Below are 21,117 nucleotides of genomic sequence, written 5' to 3'. Positions count from 1 at the left end.
GGTTTTTTGGCCCTCGCCGTGGGCGGGGACCCCCACCAGCCAATGGGGCTCCCAGCCATGTGGGAGCTTGGTGTGCCTTTGTGGCTACGAGCCTGGATCAGCTGATGGGGCTCTTAGCTGTGCTCCCAAGGCTCAGAGATACAGCCCAGCTAAGCAGTCTGTTAATGGCATGTTAGTAAGCAGCCACAAAGTTATTGTACATTTTTGATGTAATAACTTTGTGACTTTTCCATGCTTTATCACACCATTAATTACATTAACATGTGGCTGGGTAACAACTTAAGACATGATTAACTGGTTAATCCCGTCTTAAGCGTAATGTGTGCCAGGGACCTTAGTTAGTCTATAAGGTAAATATCTACCCTGCCTTCTGCCTGACTTCAGACTAACACAGCTAACTTCTTTTGCCTGCAATATGAAGAGAGACATTTACTGAAAAGACTTACCACTACTTCTAATTCTGGCACAAGTAACTTGTATTGACCTACTCCAGAACGTTAATTTATTCTTGTTGGACAGACTATATACTGGAACTGTATCTGTTTTTATACAAACCTTACCAATATTTTTTGGCCACATCAACCCCACCCAACTACCTCCAGAATCTTGCTTAACATTTGCCCTGCAGCCAAAATCACACCTTTCATAATTAATGAACTACAGATGTCAAAACCTGGCTGTAAACCATATTAAATTTTCCATTTCAAGGTAGCAATCACTATCACTTAAATCATGTCCTAGGCTTTAACATCATTATTGGATAATTCTATTTTAGCAGTGATAGTTTTTAAATGATTAGGAAAAATGCCTAATTTTATCTAAGGTACCCCTGGAAGATCCTGGAAATACTAAAACAATTCTTAAAATTGCAGCACAAATTAGATTGTACAGAAAATCAGCCTACAGGAAAATCAAAAAGGAGATCTGAATATTTTTAAATGAGGCATATTCCTAGCCCTGAACTGAATGCTTAAGAGTGTGCCTGAGTTCTCACGATAAGCTGCTCATAGTACTTTCTTGAAATTCATATATAATCACACCTCTTAATATTCTATTCTGTAAGAACTCAAAATGGGATGGGTGAAGGAAAGGAGAAAATCCTGCTTTTATTATGTATCACTGTTTTCATAATATGCTGTCAATATCCAAGTGTTTGTTTTTCCAGGTTTGGCTCACCACCTACAAAACAAGGTCAATCAAATAACCTTCTTTCTATTTAAAAAGAACGGGGATTTTAACAATTCCACTTTCAAAGTGCAAAAACATTCCAGCACTGAAAACTGCATTCCACTGAAAGCTGAAGTGTGACAGATGCCTTCACAGTAATTGCCAATCAGCCTCTACATAGCAGCTGAAAACACAATATATCACTTTGATCTCCTTAGCTCTAAATGTATTCACAATCAAGGAATCTGAATGAAGAATATGAAATCTGCAGCATTTCCAAAAACGGACTCCATGACACTTACATATGATAGTGTACATTTTGTTCATATTTTAGAAGACATTTCAGATCCTCAGACCCTTTATTCCATATATAAAACACTATACCTTATAACAAATGTAAAGATAAAAGATGTTTAAAAACATTTATTTTCATTGTGCAACAGAGGTCAAATGCTCATTCTAAAAAGTGTGAATTCCTCAAAGGGCTAAAGAGGCAGATGCCATTACAAAACTTGCTTAATTTAATCCCACTACTAATTTTGCAAATCAATGCCTATTTGAATTACCCTATTGCGAAAGAATGCATATGTAACCACATAGTCTGGAACAAAAAAAAAAAAAAAAAAGAAAGGTGGGTGAAGAAGTTCACTTACATTTTGCAGGTAGGTCATATCCACTGGAACAAAAAAAAAAAAAAAAAAGAAAGGGGGGGGAAGAAGTTCAATTACATTTTGCAGGTAGGTCATATCCACAAGTAATTTTAGCTTGTCCTGTCTCACAGCCACTCAGGTTGCGACATTCAGCAACTAAGCAGGGCCCAGCAGCTCTGTGTATGCAACCATCCACTATAAAAAACAAAGGAAAACCTGACATTATTAAATGTTTAATTTTACACTATATTCATACAAGTCTGAGGACACCGGTACACCTATTGCAGGTTTGGTTTATGCAGTATAAATGTGTATGCAGACAGGCATACGCAGCTCCATGATAAAGTATAGCCTGCAACAAAGCCAACTTAATATTTCGCCAGTGAACTGTTCAGTAGGGAAAAATGCAGGGCAAGAATAAAGCATAATTTGGTAGTAGTTGTCATCACAGTAGTAACAGCAGCAGTAGTAGTAGTAGTACCAGCAGTAGTAAAGAGAGTAGATAAGGCCCATGCCCAAGGCTCTAGGCATCCCTGCTATAAATTACAAAAACAAAATAAGCTTGCCAGCTCAACACCTCTCTTTTGCCCCACACATTTGATTCTTCTAACATTCTGCAGACTCTTTAATGTCACCATGCTGCTTAATAGCCACTACTATAATCCCATGTAGTGACATTTATCGGATTTGCAATTTACCGTAGAGCTTTGTTTTGACCCTTATTTTTTTTCACACTATTCGTGGAAGACTCAAAAGTTAATTAAATAATAATTACTAAGGTTGCAACGACAGCTAAGTATGCAAGAAAATAAGTAGAGTACATAGATCTTATTGCCCTCGAGAGTCAGCAGTAAGAATCTCAGCAGTAGCAGAATAGTAACAACACTAGCACAGCATTTTTGCTATCTCAACATGCAATCAAAGAAATCATTTATTGTAATTAAGGAATGGAGTATAAGGGGGAAAAAAAAAACAAAAAATAAGGAAAATATTAACTGAATCAACACAACAGTTACCACATGCCATTGAGCCAGTGGTGGTACCACTCAGCAAGTCACCATTCTTAGCGGATTATAGATATAGATGCAACATAAACCAAGTGTAACAAAAGTAATATAAACCAAAGTGTGAACTCTGTAAGCATAGAAATATATTTATGCAAACAATGAAAACAACTACTGTTTTTATATCATAATGATTTCACTGAGATTCAACCAGTTAAAAGTTACAGGTGATGTTATCTTGGTGCCACTGTTCCGTGCAGGAAAGATATGAAGTACAAAGATGGGTCAGGATTGAAAAAACCTGCACAAGAGATGTAGGCACTATTTGCAACGCAGTTCATGAAGCTTCTTGCATGATATCATAAAAGGGTATAGGGAAGGCATGAACAGATTTCCCTTTGCCAGTTTTTTGTCTGCTACCTATAAGCCACATTGCAAGAGGCCAGAGAACAATTGCCAGCTTGATATTATGGAAAATTCCTTCTCTCATCCACCACTGGGATACTTCAGCTTTGCATTGTCAAATGGCTCGCTTTGTGTGTTAAGGATGTTCTTGATCCAGCAAAGTGCTGAAAGTTCCCACAAAGCACTGTCTGCCCACCACTTCCTATGGAGATGAGGGCAGTTAACACCTTTGTAGAAATGATCCCTTCCTTTACTGCATTTTAGAAATTCTAAAATTCTATTGCTTTCTCTGATGTGCTTTATGCCTTTGTCAGTATTCAGATAGCCATGAGAAAATTGTATAAATGATTCCCTTTAATACTCTGACATCAATCATGAACATACCCCATTTAATTTCCATCACATCATTCTGAAATATTTTACATTAATCTGTGAAAAAGACAAGAAAGAAATACTGTTTTTAAACACCTTCATTGAAACTTTCAGTAGTCTTCTTACTGAAAATTAGATACACAGTATATGTCAACCAGGCCTCCTATGAAAAACTGGTTGTGTTTGAATCATTACTATATAAACCAAGGCCACCTAACTGCACCTTTGATGACTTGCAATTTCATCTCAAGTTTGCTCAAAGCATCTCTTCAATTAGCTCTGAGATGTTAATGTAAACTTTCAAGTCTATAACCTTCAATAAGGAATAGGAAAACATTTCGGTGTTCATACCATCTTATTTTATTAAGAGATTACCGTAAAATTTACAAAAGCAAGGAAGATTAGATTACTAAACCAATGCACCTTGGGACCACTATTTTCTTTTTAAACATCTGCTATTAATGCTTCACCAATTAGTGACAGAAAATCTCGTCTCAATTATTGCTCCTTAACACAGTGCTAAACACGTGGCACTGAACTGTTCCTTTAGGTCCAGCCCTGAACTGTGAAAAAGCTGGTGTGAAGAGTATTTCACCCCAGGAATGGCTGTGGGAGGGAATGAAAGAGAGACATCACAATTCTTTCCTGTTTCCATAACTGCTTGAGGAAGTAGTGATATGCTGCCTCAACACAGGGGTGCAGCCAAGCCTCCCTCGTTGGTGAAGGAGTAGGCAAGCAACCTTACTCAGCTGAACACAATATCCCTATAGACTGTACAAATGCAGTATTGTAGGGGATGAAACCACTTTTCCCCACTCTTTCTCCTTGTTTCCATGTATCAGAAGTCACAACTTAAAATTATAGGCCAGGTACAGGCATTAAACATAAACTGGTATAAGTGACTGAAAACTGGTCTAAACCCAAAACAGTACAGTTCAGTGAGCACAGATTGGTAGAAAAAAGGAGACACCTAGATGGATGTAGTATCAGACTTAAGCAATTTAAGTTAGACTGGTCTATCAAACTTCTATAGAATCACAGAAAATTAGAGCTGGAAGGGACCTCGAGAGGTCATCTAGTCCAACCCCCTTGCTCAAAGCGGGACCCAGCCAACTATATCACCCCAGCCAAGGCTTTGTCTAGCTGGGCCTTAAAAACCTCCAAGGATGGAGACTCCACAACCTCTCTGGGTAACGTGTTCCAGTGTTTTACTACCCTCCTCCTAATGAGAAAGTTTTACCTAATATCTAACCAAAACTTCCCTTGTTGCAACTTGAGACCATTGCTCCTTTTTCTGTCATCTGCATCCTCTTTGGAACCATTGTTCAGGTAGTTATTAAATCTCCCCTCAGTCTTCTCTTCTGCAGACTAAATAAGTCCAGTTCCCTCAAACTCTCCTCATAAATCATGCGCCCCAGCACCCTAACCATTTTTGCTGTCCCCTGCAGGACTCTCTCCAACTTGTCCAAATGCTTTCTGTAGTGGGGGGAAGGTGGGAGTACACAGTACTCCAGATGTGGCCTCACCAGTGCTGTATAGAAGTGACTAATCACTTCCCTTGATCTACTGGCCACACTCTTACCAATGCAGCCCAGTATGTCGTTAGCCTTCTTAGCAACAAAGAGCACACTGTTGGCTCTTATTCAGCTTATTGCACACTGTAACCCCCAGATCCTTTTCTGCAGAGCTGCTGCCCAGCCAGCCAGCCCCCAGCCTGTACTGGTGCATGGGATTGTTCTGTCCTAATTGCAGGACATTGCACTCATCCTTGTTGAACCTCATGAGATTTCTTTTGGCCCAGTCCTCCAATTATTCAGGTCTCTGAATCCTAACCCTACCCTCCAGCATATCATCTGCAAACTCGCTGAGGGGTCACTCTCTACCATCTTCCAGGTCACTGATGAACATATTGAACAAAACTGGCCCTAGGCCCCAACCCTGGGGCACTCGACTTGCTACTCGCTGCCAACTAGACATTGACACATTGACTACTACAATGATCCAGCCAATTTTCTATCCATCTTACAATCCATTCATCCAACCCACACTTCCTTAGCTTGCCTGCGAGAATGTTGTGGTAGACCATATCAAAAGCCTTGCTAAAGTCAAGGTATACCACATCTCCTGATCTTTCCACATCCATAGAACCAGTCCTCTCATCATAGAAGACAATCCATTTGGTTAGGTATGACTTGCCCTTGGGGAATCCATGCTGACTGTTCCTAATCACCACCTTCTCCTGCAAGTGCTTAGAAATTGATTCTTTGAGGACCTGCTCTATGATTTTCACAGGGACTGAGGTGAGGCTGACTCGTCTATAGTTTTGTAGATCCTACTTTTTCCCTTCCTTAAACACAGTCAGTATATCTACCCTTTTCCAATCATCTGGGACCTCTCCCGATCATCATGAGTTTTCAAAGATGATGGCCAGTGGCTCTGCAATCACATCGAACAACTCCCTCAGCACCCTCGGTAGATCCCATTCAAGCCCATGGACTTGCATATGTCCAGCTTTTCTAAATAGTCCCTAGCCTGTTCTCTTGCTAGTTGGCTGTTCACCTTCTCTTCAAATTGTGCTTCCAGGTGCAGTAGTCTGGGAGCTCACCTTGCCTGCGAAGACTGGGGTGAGAAAGGCATTTAGTACTTCAGCCTTTTCTGCATTCTCCGTCACTAGGTTGCCAACCCCACTCAGTAAGAAACCCACATTTTCCCTGATCCTCCTCGTTACCGACATGTAAAAACCCTTCTTGTTACCCTTCACATCTGTTGCTAGCTGCAACTCCAATTGCACTTTGGCCTTCCTAACTTCATCCCTGCATGCCCGAGCAATAATCTTAAACTCCTCCCTGGTTGTCTGTCCAAATTTCCACATCTTATAAGCTTCCTTTTTGTGATTTAGCTTATGGAAGAGTCCCCTGATGAGCCAAGCTGGTCTTCTGCCATACCTGCTAGTCTTCCCGCACACTGGGATGGTTTGTTCCTGCACTCTCAGTAAGGTTCCTTTAAAGTATAGCCAGATCTCCTGGACTGCTTTCTGCCTCAGACTGGGTTCCCAGGGGATACTGGCCATGAGTTCCCTGAGTGAGTCAAAGCCTGCCTGTCTGAAGTCCAGGGTCCTTACTCTGGTGTTCTCCTTCCTTCCTTTCATCAGGATCCTGAACTCAACCATCTCATAGTTGCTGCTGCCCAAGTTGCCATCCATTACTACATTCTCCATCAATTCTTCCCTGTTTGTGAGCAGCAGGTCAAGAAGAGCATGCCCCTTAGTCTCTCTAATACTTGCCACAGGAAGTTGTCCCAAACACTCTCCATAAACTTCCTGGATTGCCTGTGTACTGCTGTACTGTCCTCCCAGGAGATGTCAGGGTGACTGAAGCCCCCATGAGAACCAGGACTTGTGATTGGGAAGCTTCCACTAGCTGTTTGAAAAAAGCCTTCAATTTAAAGGACTTCAAATTCTTCCTGCTTCTTTCCCAGGCTCCGTGCATTCATCAACATTAGCCAATTTCCCTGATTTCTCAGGAAGAATGAGAAATTGCCCACTCCTGCTTGTGCCCCATCCAGGTCACCAGCTGCAGGCAGGATGCAAGGCTGTAGGCCGTGGGAGCTGTCAGCAGTGGCTGAATGGTGGGAGGGGCTGGAGCGAGCACACTGGGAATGGGAGGATGGAGGGCCGTGCAGCAGGGATTTTCCCAGCCACTGCCTGGCCCAGCTGGCCAGCATGGCTCCTCTCCTCAGGTCCAGCCCCCCACTAGAGGCTGGCTATCAGAGAAAGGGAGTGGAGGTTCCTGCCACATGGACTCAGTCCATCCTCAGACTTGAGTCAGCACAGAAGGGAGGCCCTATGCAGCATGGGTCTCCACTCCCCTGCCACTGACAACCAGCCACCAGCAGGGGGACAGGGCTGGGGACTGCACTGGCTAGCCAGGCTGGGCAGCATGGGGGTGACGGTCTGCTGTGTGGGCCCCTCCAAGCCGTGCTGGTTCAGATGTGAGGGGGCCGGGTCTGCGTGATGGGGCTTCTGCTTCCCCCGCCTCACCACAACTTATAGTCAACTGCTGGCAGTGGAAGAGGGGATGCACTGGTCATTCAGGGGTGGCTGGCTGTTCAGCTGATTGACTGGGGTCAGCATTCTCTGGCAGCCAACTGGGAGATATACCTCAGCCAGCCCAGGCCGCATGCATGCTTCCCCCCACAGTGAAAGGCAGACATCCTTTCTGTTCACTCCCAATCTAACCTGGGCCGCTTAAAGAACAAAACTTAGAGCACTTTGGCCTTTGGCTTTCTGTATGTCTGTACTTAGCCATAAATCCATATCCTCTGTATAGCATGCTCCAGAAAAGCAGAAAGAAAGTAGAGGAACCAACACATTTGACTGAAAACTCATTTAAAATTAGAACTTTTCTGAAAAATTAAGAGAACGGAAGAAAGCTACCATCAAATAAGCTAAATCAGCACTATTTTCCTAATAAACTTACTCCACCCCAGGAAGACTAGAAATAACTACATGTTCAGGACAAGAACATCCAGAACAGTGAAGAGTGACATTTAATCACATCACTATACCTGATTTCATAGCAAGAACAGGTCTTGCTTTAAAAAAAGTACTATTTCTTTGCATTTATGGTCTCTTTCATATGACATTTTAGGATTACAACATGCATACATTAATATCTAAATTTGAAAACCATTCAACTGCTTAAGAGGTAGCTGCATGGGTTGATTTTAGATCTCCATTAAATGATCTAATTGGGCCATTGTTCACAATGTGTTGCAACGTCTGAAAAATTGCATCACAAGAGCAACTCAGGTTCTCTTTGATTTTCCATTTATGGAGTAGGTGTCCACATTTTACATGAAATGTCTGAATGCAATTCAAAGAGGACCAAATCTTTCTTGGTAGGTCAGATCCTACCTGGGGGACTGTAGGGTCGCTGATGATATATCCCTGTGGCAGGCTGGTATTTGCCCAGGCTTCCCTCCATTGTTCTTCGATGCTCTTGTTATCATCATAGAGCTTCCTGGTGTATTTCAAGAAAGGTTTTCTAGATTTAAACCTATGCAGTGGTGGCATTGTGATGTCCTTGGTTGATTGGGAGGTTTGGGTGGATGGCCTTTATGGCAATTTACTAACAGGTTCAATATCAGGAAAATTAAGGATTTTGCCATTTCCATTACCCACTGGAAGATTTGATAAGCTTGATGATTTGTGCCAACTGTCCAGAGCAAAGTTTGGCTTTTCAAAAGAATACTTACTAATAGCAAATGGAAATTTCGCATCTTTTCCAAGTTGGCTCTTTTTATATATTACATAATAAAATATTAATTGAACAATGACTACCTCTGTATAAATATTCAACTGAATAGAAAATGTGAACAAAATAATAAATTATTTCAAAAATATTTTATGCAGGTATAGCGTTAGTAAAAACTATATTTTATAAGATTCAAAATATAGTTTCATCATTGTCACAACAGGTATATATGCAGCAAAATCTATTTCCAAATAAGAATACATGAGATAATATAATTTGGGAAAGCCTGGAGTGGATTCACAAATCTGAATGTAAGACTTCAGCTGCTGTTAAAACATTTCTTCATTTTAATTAAAAAATCATGTCCAGGGCATGCATAGAACATTTATATGAAATACTTCATTTTCTGTGTATGTTGACTAGTAATACAAGCTAAGAGTAAACTAAGTATTGTTAGCACAATAACTTTATGGAAATTACAGGTAATGATGACAACCTCAGGAGGGAAAAAAATGATGGCCAAATAAATATTGTTATTATATAGTACAGTAGAGAGGAAGAGATTTACATGATTATAGTGGCACACAGCCACATCACTTTTCTTTAAGAAGGTGAAGAATCTTTGATGTATTGGTTTTAGATTCTTCAGCTATACCATCAGTTTGATATATTGGTGCTCATCTGCATTTTTTAAACAGATTTGGTTCACTCGTTTGGAAAATGTCAAACAATTCCCACTGTTTCTATACTAGAATTTTTTATGATTGTAAAAATCCAAGCTATTATGCTCAAATTCAACCTGTTTCAATGACAATGATAAAGAATCAAGCAGGTATTTATTTCTAAATCTGAACCAAAAAAAATTCTTAGAATAAGGCCCTCTCACTTCCTCAGCTTTATGATACAGCTTCTTCTAGATTCATGGTTCCCAAACTGTAATGTGCTAGAGTACAGTAGGTGGTCCACAGCTGATCCATGGGTCACACCATTCTTCTCACTCTTTTTCAGTTAAAAGCTTGATTAGGATATAGAGTAGTCCCCCAGAAATGTTGAGATTTCAGGTCTGTTGGTACCAAAAGTTTGGGAAACACAAACCTAGACCTTGGGTTCTTCCAGGCTAACCTCCTCCTTTATATTTAAGGAAACCATGCATATACATCCAACTGTAATTTAAATATTATAAGAAGCAGAGACCAAGGCCCCTTCTACATGTTACATTCATGCTACAATTAATATATGAATTGCAGCATAAGTGGCAAGGGTGCAATATGTGCACCCCATCAAAGGCACCATAAAATGGCAAACCAGCCATTAACATGTTCTATAGACAACATAGAACAATTTAGGGTTTGTTTGTATGGTGCCTTAAATTGGAAGTGTGGCATGTCCACAGATGCCCCCAAATCCACTAATTTCCAATGAGCCAGTTCTCCAACTGGGCTTGGGGTTAATCTGGTCAGAGAGTGCAGCAAGACATCAGAGGTTGCAGGCAGGGATAACCAAAGGGCTTCTTCCACAGCAACTTTAAACTCTGATCTGAGCATCTCTAGTAGGGATGCTGGATGTTGGACATTGGAGGCTCCCAAGCCCAGAAGCCCCATCAGAACTGTAGGTTATGGGGTTTAAAGTTCCCCATAAACTTCAAACCTGCTAGAGCAGCTTGTTGTCAGCCCCAGCCCTGACAGCTCAGCGTCTCAAACTGGAACTGGGGCTTTCCAAGCTGCTGCTGACAATCAGCTCATTGTCTGCCCAAACAGCCCTAGGTCTATCCAGGGCTGGGGCCAGCAATCAGCTGACTGTCATCCCTAGGATTGCAATCCCAGGCTCCCCCTGCATTGACAAGTAAGTAGCAACAGTGAGATTGGAATCTGATCACTGGTCCCAAAATGGTGATTCTTGCTATGCACGTGTGGCATGGCTGGAGGCACAATTCTGGGATCAGGAATCAGATCCCTCTGCAACATTAAATGAATATGTGCCAGGTGCCCACATTATCAGCTGCCTGTGGCAAGAAGTCATATAATAGACAAAAGGATGGAATCTTTCTGAAAGATATGTTTCATATTGTACTGGCAGTCTGTTCCACAGAGACCCCAAAAAGAATATACTGCACTCACTGAATATGGGTCTGTTAACCTGTTAACTTCACCTTGTGCCCCATATGTTGGGCTCTGTGATATGTTTTTTGTGTCCTACAAAGACATTATTTCCAGAGCTCTGTCTTTCCAGAATATCACTAATCTTGAGTCATCCTTGACTGGTAAGAAAACTCTTCTGACATTCCCAAATATCTGCAGAATGAGTACTCTTCCTTTCTGCTCTTACCTCCCACTAGTCATCCACTGTCCTCTGCAGCTGTCCATGCCTGATTAATTCCACAGGCCTTTGCTCATCATTCAACAAAGTCTGAGCAAACTCTGTGCATTACTAAGTAGTTGCACAGAGGGTTAACCTTTCAGATATTAATATGATTTGAGTGACCTAAATAGATATACTTCCTCTCTAGTCTAGTTTTCCCCCCTCCTTTACTGTTACAATTGCAGAACAAAGACCCAAGTGGAGTTCCATAATCCATGCTGTTTTGTAAGGGAATGGCTGGAATGCTACAGTCAAGAGGTCTTTGACATGCAAGATTTAAGCAGATAAACTACGCTTGTTCTGCACTTTGCAAACTGACATTTGGCTCTATACATAATCAATGTTTGTACAGAGCTTTAAATATATAAGTTAAAAGTAGCACCCTAACATTTGTCATTAAAACTATTAGCAATCCCATCACATCTATAATTTTAAGATCCACGAGAGACAGTATTTTGTCTTCCTAACAGTTCTGTAGAAGCAGTTAACTAAGAAAAACTATTTTCAAAGCTAACATGATCAATGGCATGAGCACAAAAACAAGCAAGTAAATTGTTTATTTTCTTCCTTTTTTTAAATCATTGCTCAAGAGAAGATACAAGAGACAAAAGTCATATTAAAGAAAGTTTGTTTTGGGGGTTTTGAGTGTTCATTAAAAACAATGTGTTTTAAAAAATCCTATAAAGGACTAGTAAGGAATACTACAAAGTTAACCCTTTTCTTCATTAATACCTTGCATATTAATTAAAACAAAATTGTAAATTATTAAAACAAACTATTTGCTTTTTGAAATTAAGAGGTTAAAATTATTCTGCAAACACCAGATAATTTACTGATGCACAGTGGAAGATATATTTTTTAAACAGAAAATCTCCTAAAATTGCAAATGAAGCAAAAGCACAGGAAACACAGAATTAAGGGTGCCATGGGATGCTGTTTAAAAAAAAACTCAGCAGATCTAGGCTAGCAGTGCAGATGGTAATAAAAAATGTTAAGGTAATCAAACACCACAGCAAAACAATACAAAGCCCAGGGGAATGGCAAGCCCCAAACTATATTTGTGACCTTGTAGATAGTCAGGATTAGTTAAAACTCACAATTTAAGCAGCATAAACAAATCTCTAATATATTTTAAAGTAAGTACGCATTTCTTTCCATTCCTTCAGGCTTTCCTCTAGATTTACTCCTGCTCTTCTCCAAGAGGTTTAGAGGACATATTTATTTAGAGAAGTTACTTGTATGTGCTTTATCTGTCATGAAATACTACTTTCCTACATGATGAAAGCCAAAAGCATAGTTGCTTAATGACTATAATCAGATCTATTCAGAGGAAGGTAACAAGGAGCTGTTTTGGCTTTTTGTAAATACATTCAGCATACTTGTGCTCACTATAGGTCAGGAGCCAGGTGGAAACTGAAAAAGATATTATCCCAGTTTTGAAGAACTGGTAAAGCATGTCTGATAATTGCTATCATTTCCCAATTCAGCAGAGTTAAGATATTCATCCAGAAATTAAAATTCATTTACATTGGTTATCATTTAATCTCCTATGGCCCTGTCTGAAGTAATTCAGAAATGACAAAAGTAAATAATAATAATAACCTTATTACCAAAACTTTAAAACTACAACTAAGACTACAAAGGATCAAAGATCTGATCTAGAACAAAGATGTGTGACAAAGATGAGAATCTGATCTAGAAATCTTCTATTAAAAGTGGGAATATGCACTATAAGATGTTCTCATGTGCTGCTAGTTTTATTTTTAGAGCTCAGAATTTACTGGGGTTAATACATAATAAAAGTTGGGTTACTCCATCCTATAAGAAACAAAAAAGGCAAGCTGGGGTAGGAATAACGTCCAATAAAACATAAAACCCCCTCAGAACATAGGAGGGATGGGAAAGTCAGTGATGTAGAGAACAAGGACAGTACGCAGAGACATCAGGCAGAAGAGGCAAAACCAGGTAGGGACCCAGTGTGACTTAACAATATATGCAAAACAAAACCAAAGTCTGATTCAAGTTCAGGAAACTTCTTTCTGTTTGGAAAAGCTATCAAGCCTGAGCATCCCATATTTGAAGTTAGATTGAGTGGAGCTCACTGCATAGTAAGAACTGTTATTTGCTAGGATTCATCTGGATAAGAGGCAAGTTAACCATATTATATAGTGGTTTACTTTAAATAGATAGTTAAATTTCTCTTTTGCTTTGGAAATTTTAACACAGATTTTCCATAATATTTAGAAACCCACACTACTGGAATAGTATGCAATTAATGTGATTCCCTAATATGGTTCTTTGTTCAGAATGAGGCAAAACTTGCTTCCTTTCCAGTCAGAGGCACAACTTTCACTGACTTCATCAAAACTGTGACTGGGTCTGATACAACATAATGCGGCCTGTGTGCGCCTTCCTGCCCATGAATCTATATCCATGGATACACAGCAAAGAAAGACTCAGCCCAGATAATAAATTTGGTGCCTGCAGGAATAAAACAGTTAGGTACCAAAATGATCTACTAGTATCAGTATAGGGCTCTGTGGCTGGTCCTGGGGCTCCGCACCCACGAGAAAGCAAGAATATACTTAGGCAATCTCAGCTGAGGTGCTGGATGGCACTTGGAGACAGAGCACGAATGCTCTGCTCAACTCAGACATCCTTGTTCACAGCAGAATGGTATGTTTAATCAAATTCTACCTAGTTAAGTAGAGCAGCCTTGTAAAATCCCTCTCCCAGCAAGCTCTCTATTCAAGTTATGCTAAAATACTGACCAGAACTTAAATATCCAAATCCAGCCATCAGTTTGGTCAAAGTGCACCTGGCAGTCATCTTTGCTCATCTTCTAACTGCTAGCCAGCATGTATTCTCTCATTCATTGAGGGCCTGACAAAGATCTGACTTCCAATGAGTGACCCTGTTCCTTGACAGTACCTGATTTTGTTCTCATGTCTCTGATGGGGCTGCAGTTTCAACTCAAGCTAACATGTTCCTTGACTCCCACTTTCCTGGTGAGAAATACCTCCACAAGGAAGATGGCCGAGATCTAAGACCTCATGCGGGATAATCGTTGCACTGTCTTTAACCAAAGAACCATTAAAGGACAAATCCCAAAGTCCTATTTAATGCAGTCCCTGATTCTACTTTAGTTTGCAAGCTGGCTTGCCAATGTTTTTTTTTCCAAAACCTTGTTCCTTCCAAGCCAAGATGTAAAGACGACTTGTCATTATACCAACATAGTATTAATCCTTTCAGAAAGTCTTCACAGCTACTTGTTTCTAAAAGTCCAAAGAGATATCCAAAGGTGCAGTAGTAAAACTGCACCAAATGACTCACACTTGGTAAGGTTGCCTTTTAGTTGCTCTTTGTCGTGGAGTACGAAACATGCATTATGGTTATCTTCTTGATGAGAAACAAGAGCAGGAGTGGGGCTATAACATGCTCTACAGATGCTTTTGAATGTAACAGGGAACCCCTGCCCTTGTTACTAAGAAGGACAAGAGGGCGGCAGGGGAGTGCAGCCAGAGGCATGTTGCAGAAAGCTGGATGGCAAAGCAGCAGCAAGTGTGAACTCCCCAGGTGAACTGAGCCAGGGGCTAGAAAAGGATCAGCTGTTAATGGCAGAATTAACAACATTTAGGCCCAGGGAACAGGAGGCAGGGTCACATAATCAGAAGGGGGCTGGGCTTGGAGCGTAGATACCCAACCTCTGGCCACAGAGGGGAAAGTTTGGGCTGTTGCAGGACATGGAGCTCCCAGTAGTGGCAACTACAGTGAGGTATCAAGCCAGCCAAGGAAAGCTACCTGGTGGGTTGGAGGGATAAAAGCAAGCTGATTTAAGTAGGAGGGCTCACAGACTAGAGCCCCAGAGAGGATTGCATTTGAGTTAGGACCAGTTAGGTTGCTGTTTTGTGCTTCAGTTTTACTGGAGAACTGGGTTGTGGCTACAGGAAAGAAGGAGGCCACAAGCAGAGTGCTTGGAAGGCACCCCCCACTATCAGGGACTGGAGAAAGACCAAAATTGAGCAGGCTGAGGCTGGCATAGTGAAACTGGTGCCCCCAAAGAGCCTGCAGCGAAGTCATTGCTGAGGCTTGGGAGTTGTCTCAAACAGTAGAGCAGGGCTGAAGCTTGGTCAGAGGAAAAAGGGGGCCAAAGTCAGGACATTTGAAGCCCTGGCAGATGTTTGTATGCCTCAGGGGGGGAAGAGATAGGAGAGGGGGAAGCGAGTGCTACCTTAGAGATGAAACACCTTGAGAAAAAGCACAGAGACCTCCAGGAGTGAGTATGGACCAAGCCAGCAGGTGGGTGAACCAGAGAAACTACTGGTCCCAAACAATGACACCAAAGGCACTGGAGGCGAGGTGGGACTGGAGAGCACCAGCAGGTGGGTTGGGCCCTAGAGGGCACCAGGTGCCAGAGATGGCAACCCATGCAGCTTGCAAGGCAAAAGGTCTCTGTGCTTAAGTACTTGTGGTGTACGTGCATCCACAGTGAGGATATGCAGACAGATAACATTTCAAAGAACCTGTTTACTGGTAAATAACTTTTGTTAATACTGGTGTACTCACTACATGCAAACTGTGAAGTCTATTCATAAAATTGCCATCAATATTAGTTTGCTTACACTGAACAGGAAGTAGAATGACGGCGAAATTAAACATTTTGACCACTGAATTTTTATTATTTTAGTAAATAGTTGTTAGCTCAAGGGTGTGGAAAATCAAAAGTTACAGGGAATGCCAAATAAGTTGCCATAAAAAGCTAGTGATCACCACTGCTACCTTCTCTGAATGAAAAACTAAATGGAGCACAAACTTTCTCTTTATCTGATATTTAGGACACCATGTTTTTTAGTCCAAAGTGTACCACTTCCAGTTTGTAGACAGAGTTATAATGTCAAATGAATTCACACTTTCATCAGCCCACTCAAGCAACATAAGGGTTCAGTGAAACATGGGTCTTATAAACCTGTCTGAATGTCACGGTTTTGGCAGTAAAAGAGAACTAGGAAATGCTCCAGTTGTAGCTTTCCATGGTTTTCCTAGTCCAAAAACCTGACATTAAGGCATGTGTGCAGGAACTACATTTTTTTTTCTTTATCACATTAGTGTTCAGACACCTGACATTCCATATTCTCCTGCCCCTGCAAGCAGACAAATGGCATTTTGTTGTTTATTCATTGCTAAAGTGATAAGCAGAGCTCTGGCAAACCTTAAGGTTTCACTGCTAAATCAAAGTCACCTCTTGTTCAGCAGAATTTATGTTCAGATTCTAAACCCTGCTTTTTCCTTACTGGGTATCATCATCTAGAGACAAAGGTGTCTTCTAATGACCTATAATCCTTCCCCCCTATCCATTTTCCCCCACCCACCTCCCCCAGCCCAAGTCCTTTGATTCAAATTGTTCTGGCAGCAGCCTGCTAGCTCTCCTATCCAGGGGCTTTAAGAGCAGATAGGCACCCCGCTCTCCCACTCTGAAGCCTGAATTAACTTCAGGAGATTGAACCGCTTTCCTGTCCTCTTATTCGGCAGCAGCAAGAAATACAAGTTACATTTTACTGCTACACTATTTACCTTGTTCTAAAGTTCAGTTCAACCCAAACGTTCAGCATTGTCACAGGGAACCAATAGCAGACCCAAAGAAAGCCACACTAATTCACTATCGTGCAACCTTGCAAGGTAATGGATACCCTTTATCTGCAGCAACTTTGAAAAATTCTACTTTCAAATGAATTAATAGAAATGGTTGAATAAAATGTCATGTCCCCACCAAGAGGTGGGAAGTTTGAAAAGTTTCAATTAGGAAAGCAAGACTGTTTTAAGTTCAGTGTCAATTCACATTTAAAACTGTGTGGCAGTAAATATACTGTATTTCCTTACATAAAACACAACACTTGGGGCGTGCATTATAAGCAAGAGCATATGGTAATAGCAGTTTCTGTAATCTCAAGTCTCTGCCTATGGGGAGGAAATTAAAGGTAATACTGCATGTGCTTCACAGGAGGCAGCAACATGAGCCCTCTGACCTCCCTAGCATCTACTACTGTTACTCACTGCTACTTACCAGCACTTTCAAGGAAAGATTTCTTTTCTTCATTCTGCTTTTCAAAAACAAGGTGTGGATCTCATTCTATGGTAGGTTGTATATGAGAAAATACAGTATCTTTATTTTAAATTACATTTTTACACTTAAACTGATGTGCAGCACCCGTATATTAATGACATCCAACCAGAATGCTCCAACAAAATCATTGTTATGGTCTGTCTTGATGTTGGCTACAATTCCCACTTCCAGTTCCAGTGCCTTCTATACCCCCAGCTCCTGGGAAACCAATCTGGACTGCACCCATGCCTCAGGGGCCTAACCATTAAGCAAGATTGCCCAGGCCACCTTGAGATTATATATCCTTCATATCCTTGTCATGTCAAAAACAGGCATCAATCTGAGTGGCTGTAAGAGTTAATACTGAACTGTGTCCCCCTCCTGATTACTGGTAGAGAGAAGCTGGAAGCCATCGTGTAGCACAGTGTTTCCATGAAGTGAAGTTCTGGCAAAGAAAATCAGCTTCCTCAAGACATGCCCCCCAGCTCTGATTTGGGAGGGCTGGTTGAGGGGCAAGGGCAAGGGCAAGGGCAAGGGGGGGGAGGGGGAGTGCATGTGGTATATAAGTAAATACGGTAAATAAGAAGAAAAAAAGAAAACCCCTATGAACACCAAAATGGGTAGTGGAACAAGAATGTAAGGCAAGAGGAAGGCTTCACCTATGTTCTGATGCTGCCAGCATTCACCCTACTGTGCGAGCACCTTACAAATGAGTAGAAGCATATGTATTCATATCTTATCTAACCTTCTGAGCACGCAAACAGTGTGAAGACAAAATAATAATCGGTTATTTTAGGTACAACTGCATGATTGAGCTGGTAAGAGGGAAGGGACTTTAGCAAGAAAATGCATTTCCCTCTCGTTTAAAAATGCTATTTTCTTTGGTATTTTTCTTCCCTATAAACTTTGGCATTTTACTGTTCCAGGATAAGAGCTTGCAATGACTACTTCTCTAACTGGCAAATAGTTTGAAAATTCTGAGAACATGCACCAATCACAGAAGAAAAATAAATAGTAGCCGGACTAGGTATTTGCATATTGAGTATAGTTATTAAACAGCCATCACACAGTGATTATACAAATGTATGCACTATGATCAGCTAATGGTTGTCAGGCACAGGTCAAGGATTCATAGAGAATAGGTTAGAGAGAAATAATTGCAGTGATTCCACAAAAGGAGCCTCCAGAATGGGACAGCGTCCTTGCCTCATGACAGGCTGTGACAGCCTCATTTCAGAATAATTTTAAATGCATATTGAGGCTTAAAACAGTCAAAAGTTAACTGTTTTTCACTGAAAGGAAAAGGGATGAGAATCACTATTTCATCCCATCAGGGAACATAAATCATTGCATAAAGTAAACAAGGACTACTAAAATAGGGCTTTTCGGTTTGGGGTCCTAAAATTTCAGTGTAGACAACTAAATATTACAAGTCACTACTGAACGGGGCCTTCTCCCATTGCAGGAGAAAAATATGGAACATATTCGCTACTAGAAGATACAAAGTGGTCAAAGCTAAAATAGGATCCATTACTGCCTTTGAAGCCATGAAGGGACAAAATGTTAACCCACTTCCTCTGAAGACTTCTTGGGGGTAAGTAGATGGACCAAAAAAAAAAAAGAGATGAGGAAACAAGGTAAGAGAAAGGAGGAGGTCCTACTCCAAATAATAACAGGGGAGATGAGCTCTTTTGAGAGAGGTGGAGTTGTACAGATAGAAGGAACTGTGAGAATTAAGGCGGCTTCAGGCATCACAAAATAAGAGTGTAAGCAATTTTTTTTAAATGTGATCCTCCTTTTTATTCTGTCTGTAAGGCAGTTGCTAGATTCTTCAAACATTGAAGTTTTGTTTATTCAAGTGAACGTACTGTTAGTGGAAAGAGCATGAAAACAGGTCATGGAGGAATAGTGAGGTGCAAAAATTAATTGTACATTTAACTCTCAAAGTGGTAGCTCCATGTTCACTCATATCTCTTCCCTGCTCTCCCAGGCCTGGGAAAGTTCTCTCCTCCATACTCACATACTTAACCTATTTGGTCAATGGTTACATTCTTCTGTTTGTCATGGCTGTGATAGGAGATGAAATGTCTTATGCAACTATGAGCATCAGGAAAGAGACCAAAAACTAAACCGTGTGCACCCATTTCCTACCGAATTCATAATAGAGTAGTGGGATGACATGCTAATGGTGATGTATGCTGCTTGGCAGATGAAGTGCTGTGCCTTATAACAGCTGCAACTTCTTCAGGCCATAAAAATCACTGACACGGGGCTGGAAGGGACCCTCAGAGGTAATCTAATCCAACCCCTTGCATAAGGCAGTATCATCCCTGGCCAAACTATCCAATCCAATGTCTAACCTATTAGCAAAACTACTCAGCCAACACTGACACCACACAAAACATAATACCCTAACCTGCCCAAAGTAAAGCAGGGGGACCATATTGGTCAATATCCTGCTGCTGCAAAGTTTATTAAAAAAATGCTCAAAAGATTCCAGAAAGAGGGTCATTACCCCTGCTACTGAGAAATGCAAAAATCCCTGCAATCCATACCAGTTTGACCACGGAGTAAAATGTCTTCCTCTTGCCAAATATGGTAATTGGTCTAACCCTGAGCTGAGACCCTCTAGCTAGCATGTAAGAGTGTGTAAAGCAGGCTCTATTTGGTTTGGATTCAGATTCAACCCAAATCATGGACAGTGATTCAATTTGTTGATTCAGATCACTGTCCCTGATTTGATTTGGTCAAATCTGAATCTAAAGATTCGATGCTGATTTGGAGACAGACACAGCTTTTAAAAGTTTTTTCTACGTACCTTGAGGTAGCAGGCACAGCTCATGATCACTGCAATGCTGGGGTGCATGAAGCATCCCAAAGGAGCGCAGGGGGGCCCTCCACATGCTCAACGGTGAACCTGGAAGTGGACCAGAAGTATTTCCAGTCCACTTCTGCATCTCCTGGGGAGCACGCTGGGCTCCCTCCACCCCCATGCCTCCCTGGTTCGACAATTAACCATAGGGGGACCCTAGATGCCCCCCCCCCCAGACCCAGGAGGCACCAGTTGCCAAGCCAGGGAAGTGTGGGGGGCCCCCCTGCATGCTTGGAAGTGGACCAGAACTGCTTCTGGTCCACTTCCGGGTCTGCTGCTGAGTGCGCTGGGGACCACCCTGCACTTCAATGGGACACTCCATGTGCCCCAGCACTGCAGCAATCACAAGCCTCTGCTATCTAGAGGTATCTAGAAAAAACATTTAAAGCTGTGTCTGTGTCTGAATCTCTGAATTGATTCACAGGGTTCCGATTCAATTCAGAGAGATTAAAGTGTCCTCTGATTCGATTTGGATTCGGAGATTCAGTGGCTGAATCGGGCCAAATCTCCCCCAAATTGAATCAGGAACTGAAGCTTCGCAGAGCCCTACTAGCATGTCTTCTTTCCCAAATACAAAATATGATACTCACCTTGAATGCATTAATTACAGTAGCCAGTTCTGTGTCCAATTGGATTTAGCCTGTATTTTGGATAAAATAAAGCTTTTAAAGGCAGCTACTGTGCACATATGGTACTTGAAAGAGACAGGGGCTATAAGAACCCCTGACTAGGGAGCTCGTGGATTACAAAAAAGGTAAGATTAAGCTCCAACATGGAAGGATTCTCTTGCTTGCACTACGGCTTAACAGACTACAAGAATATTAAGAGATACTTATGCACTGGCAATCAGTTTGCTTATTTCTTGTACTGATTTCACTTGTTTGAACTATCTCCTGGTTGACGTGCTTCTCAGCCTGCAATCACAGAAAGAACT

The 21,117-nt window shown here is 41.4% G+C and overlaps 1 protein-coding gene across 1 annotated transcript in view; it reads right to left on the bottom strand.

Moving 5' to 3' along the window:
- Positions 1–21,117, bottom strand: part of MACROD2 (MACRO domain containing 2) — a gene marked incomplete at its 3' end in the record, with an annotated part of 924,419 nt that overhangs the window by 424,483 nt on the left and 478,819 nt on the right. Inside the window, exon 5 of the mRNA XM_006030040.2 lies at positions 1,896–2,012. Coding sequence (XP_006030102.1) covers positions 1,896–2,012 — 117 coding nt within the window. The remainder of the gene's footprint in view (positions 1–1,895; positions 2,013–21,117) is intronic.

Source organism: Alligator sinensis, unplaced genomic scaffold (assembly GCF_000455745.1).
Source record: "Alligator sinensis unplaced genomic scaffold, ASM45574v1 scaffold1139_1, whole genome shotgun sequence".
NCBI lineage: Eukaryota > Metazoa > Chordata > Crocodylia > Alligatoridae > Alligator > Alligator sinensis.
The sequence above is the reverse complement of the archived record's forward strand: the minus strand, read 5'-3'. Positions and strand labels throughout refer to the sequence as shown.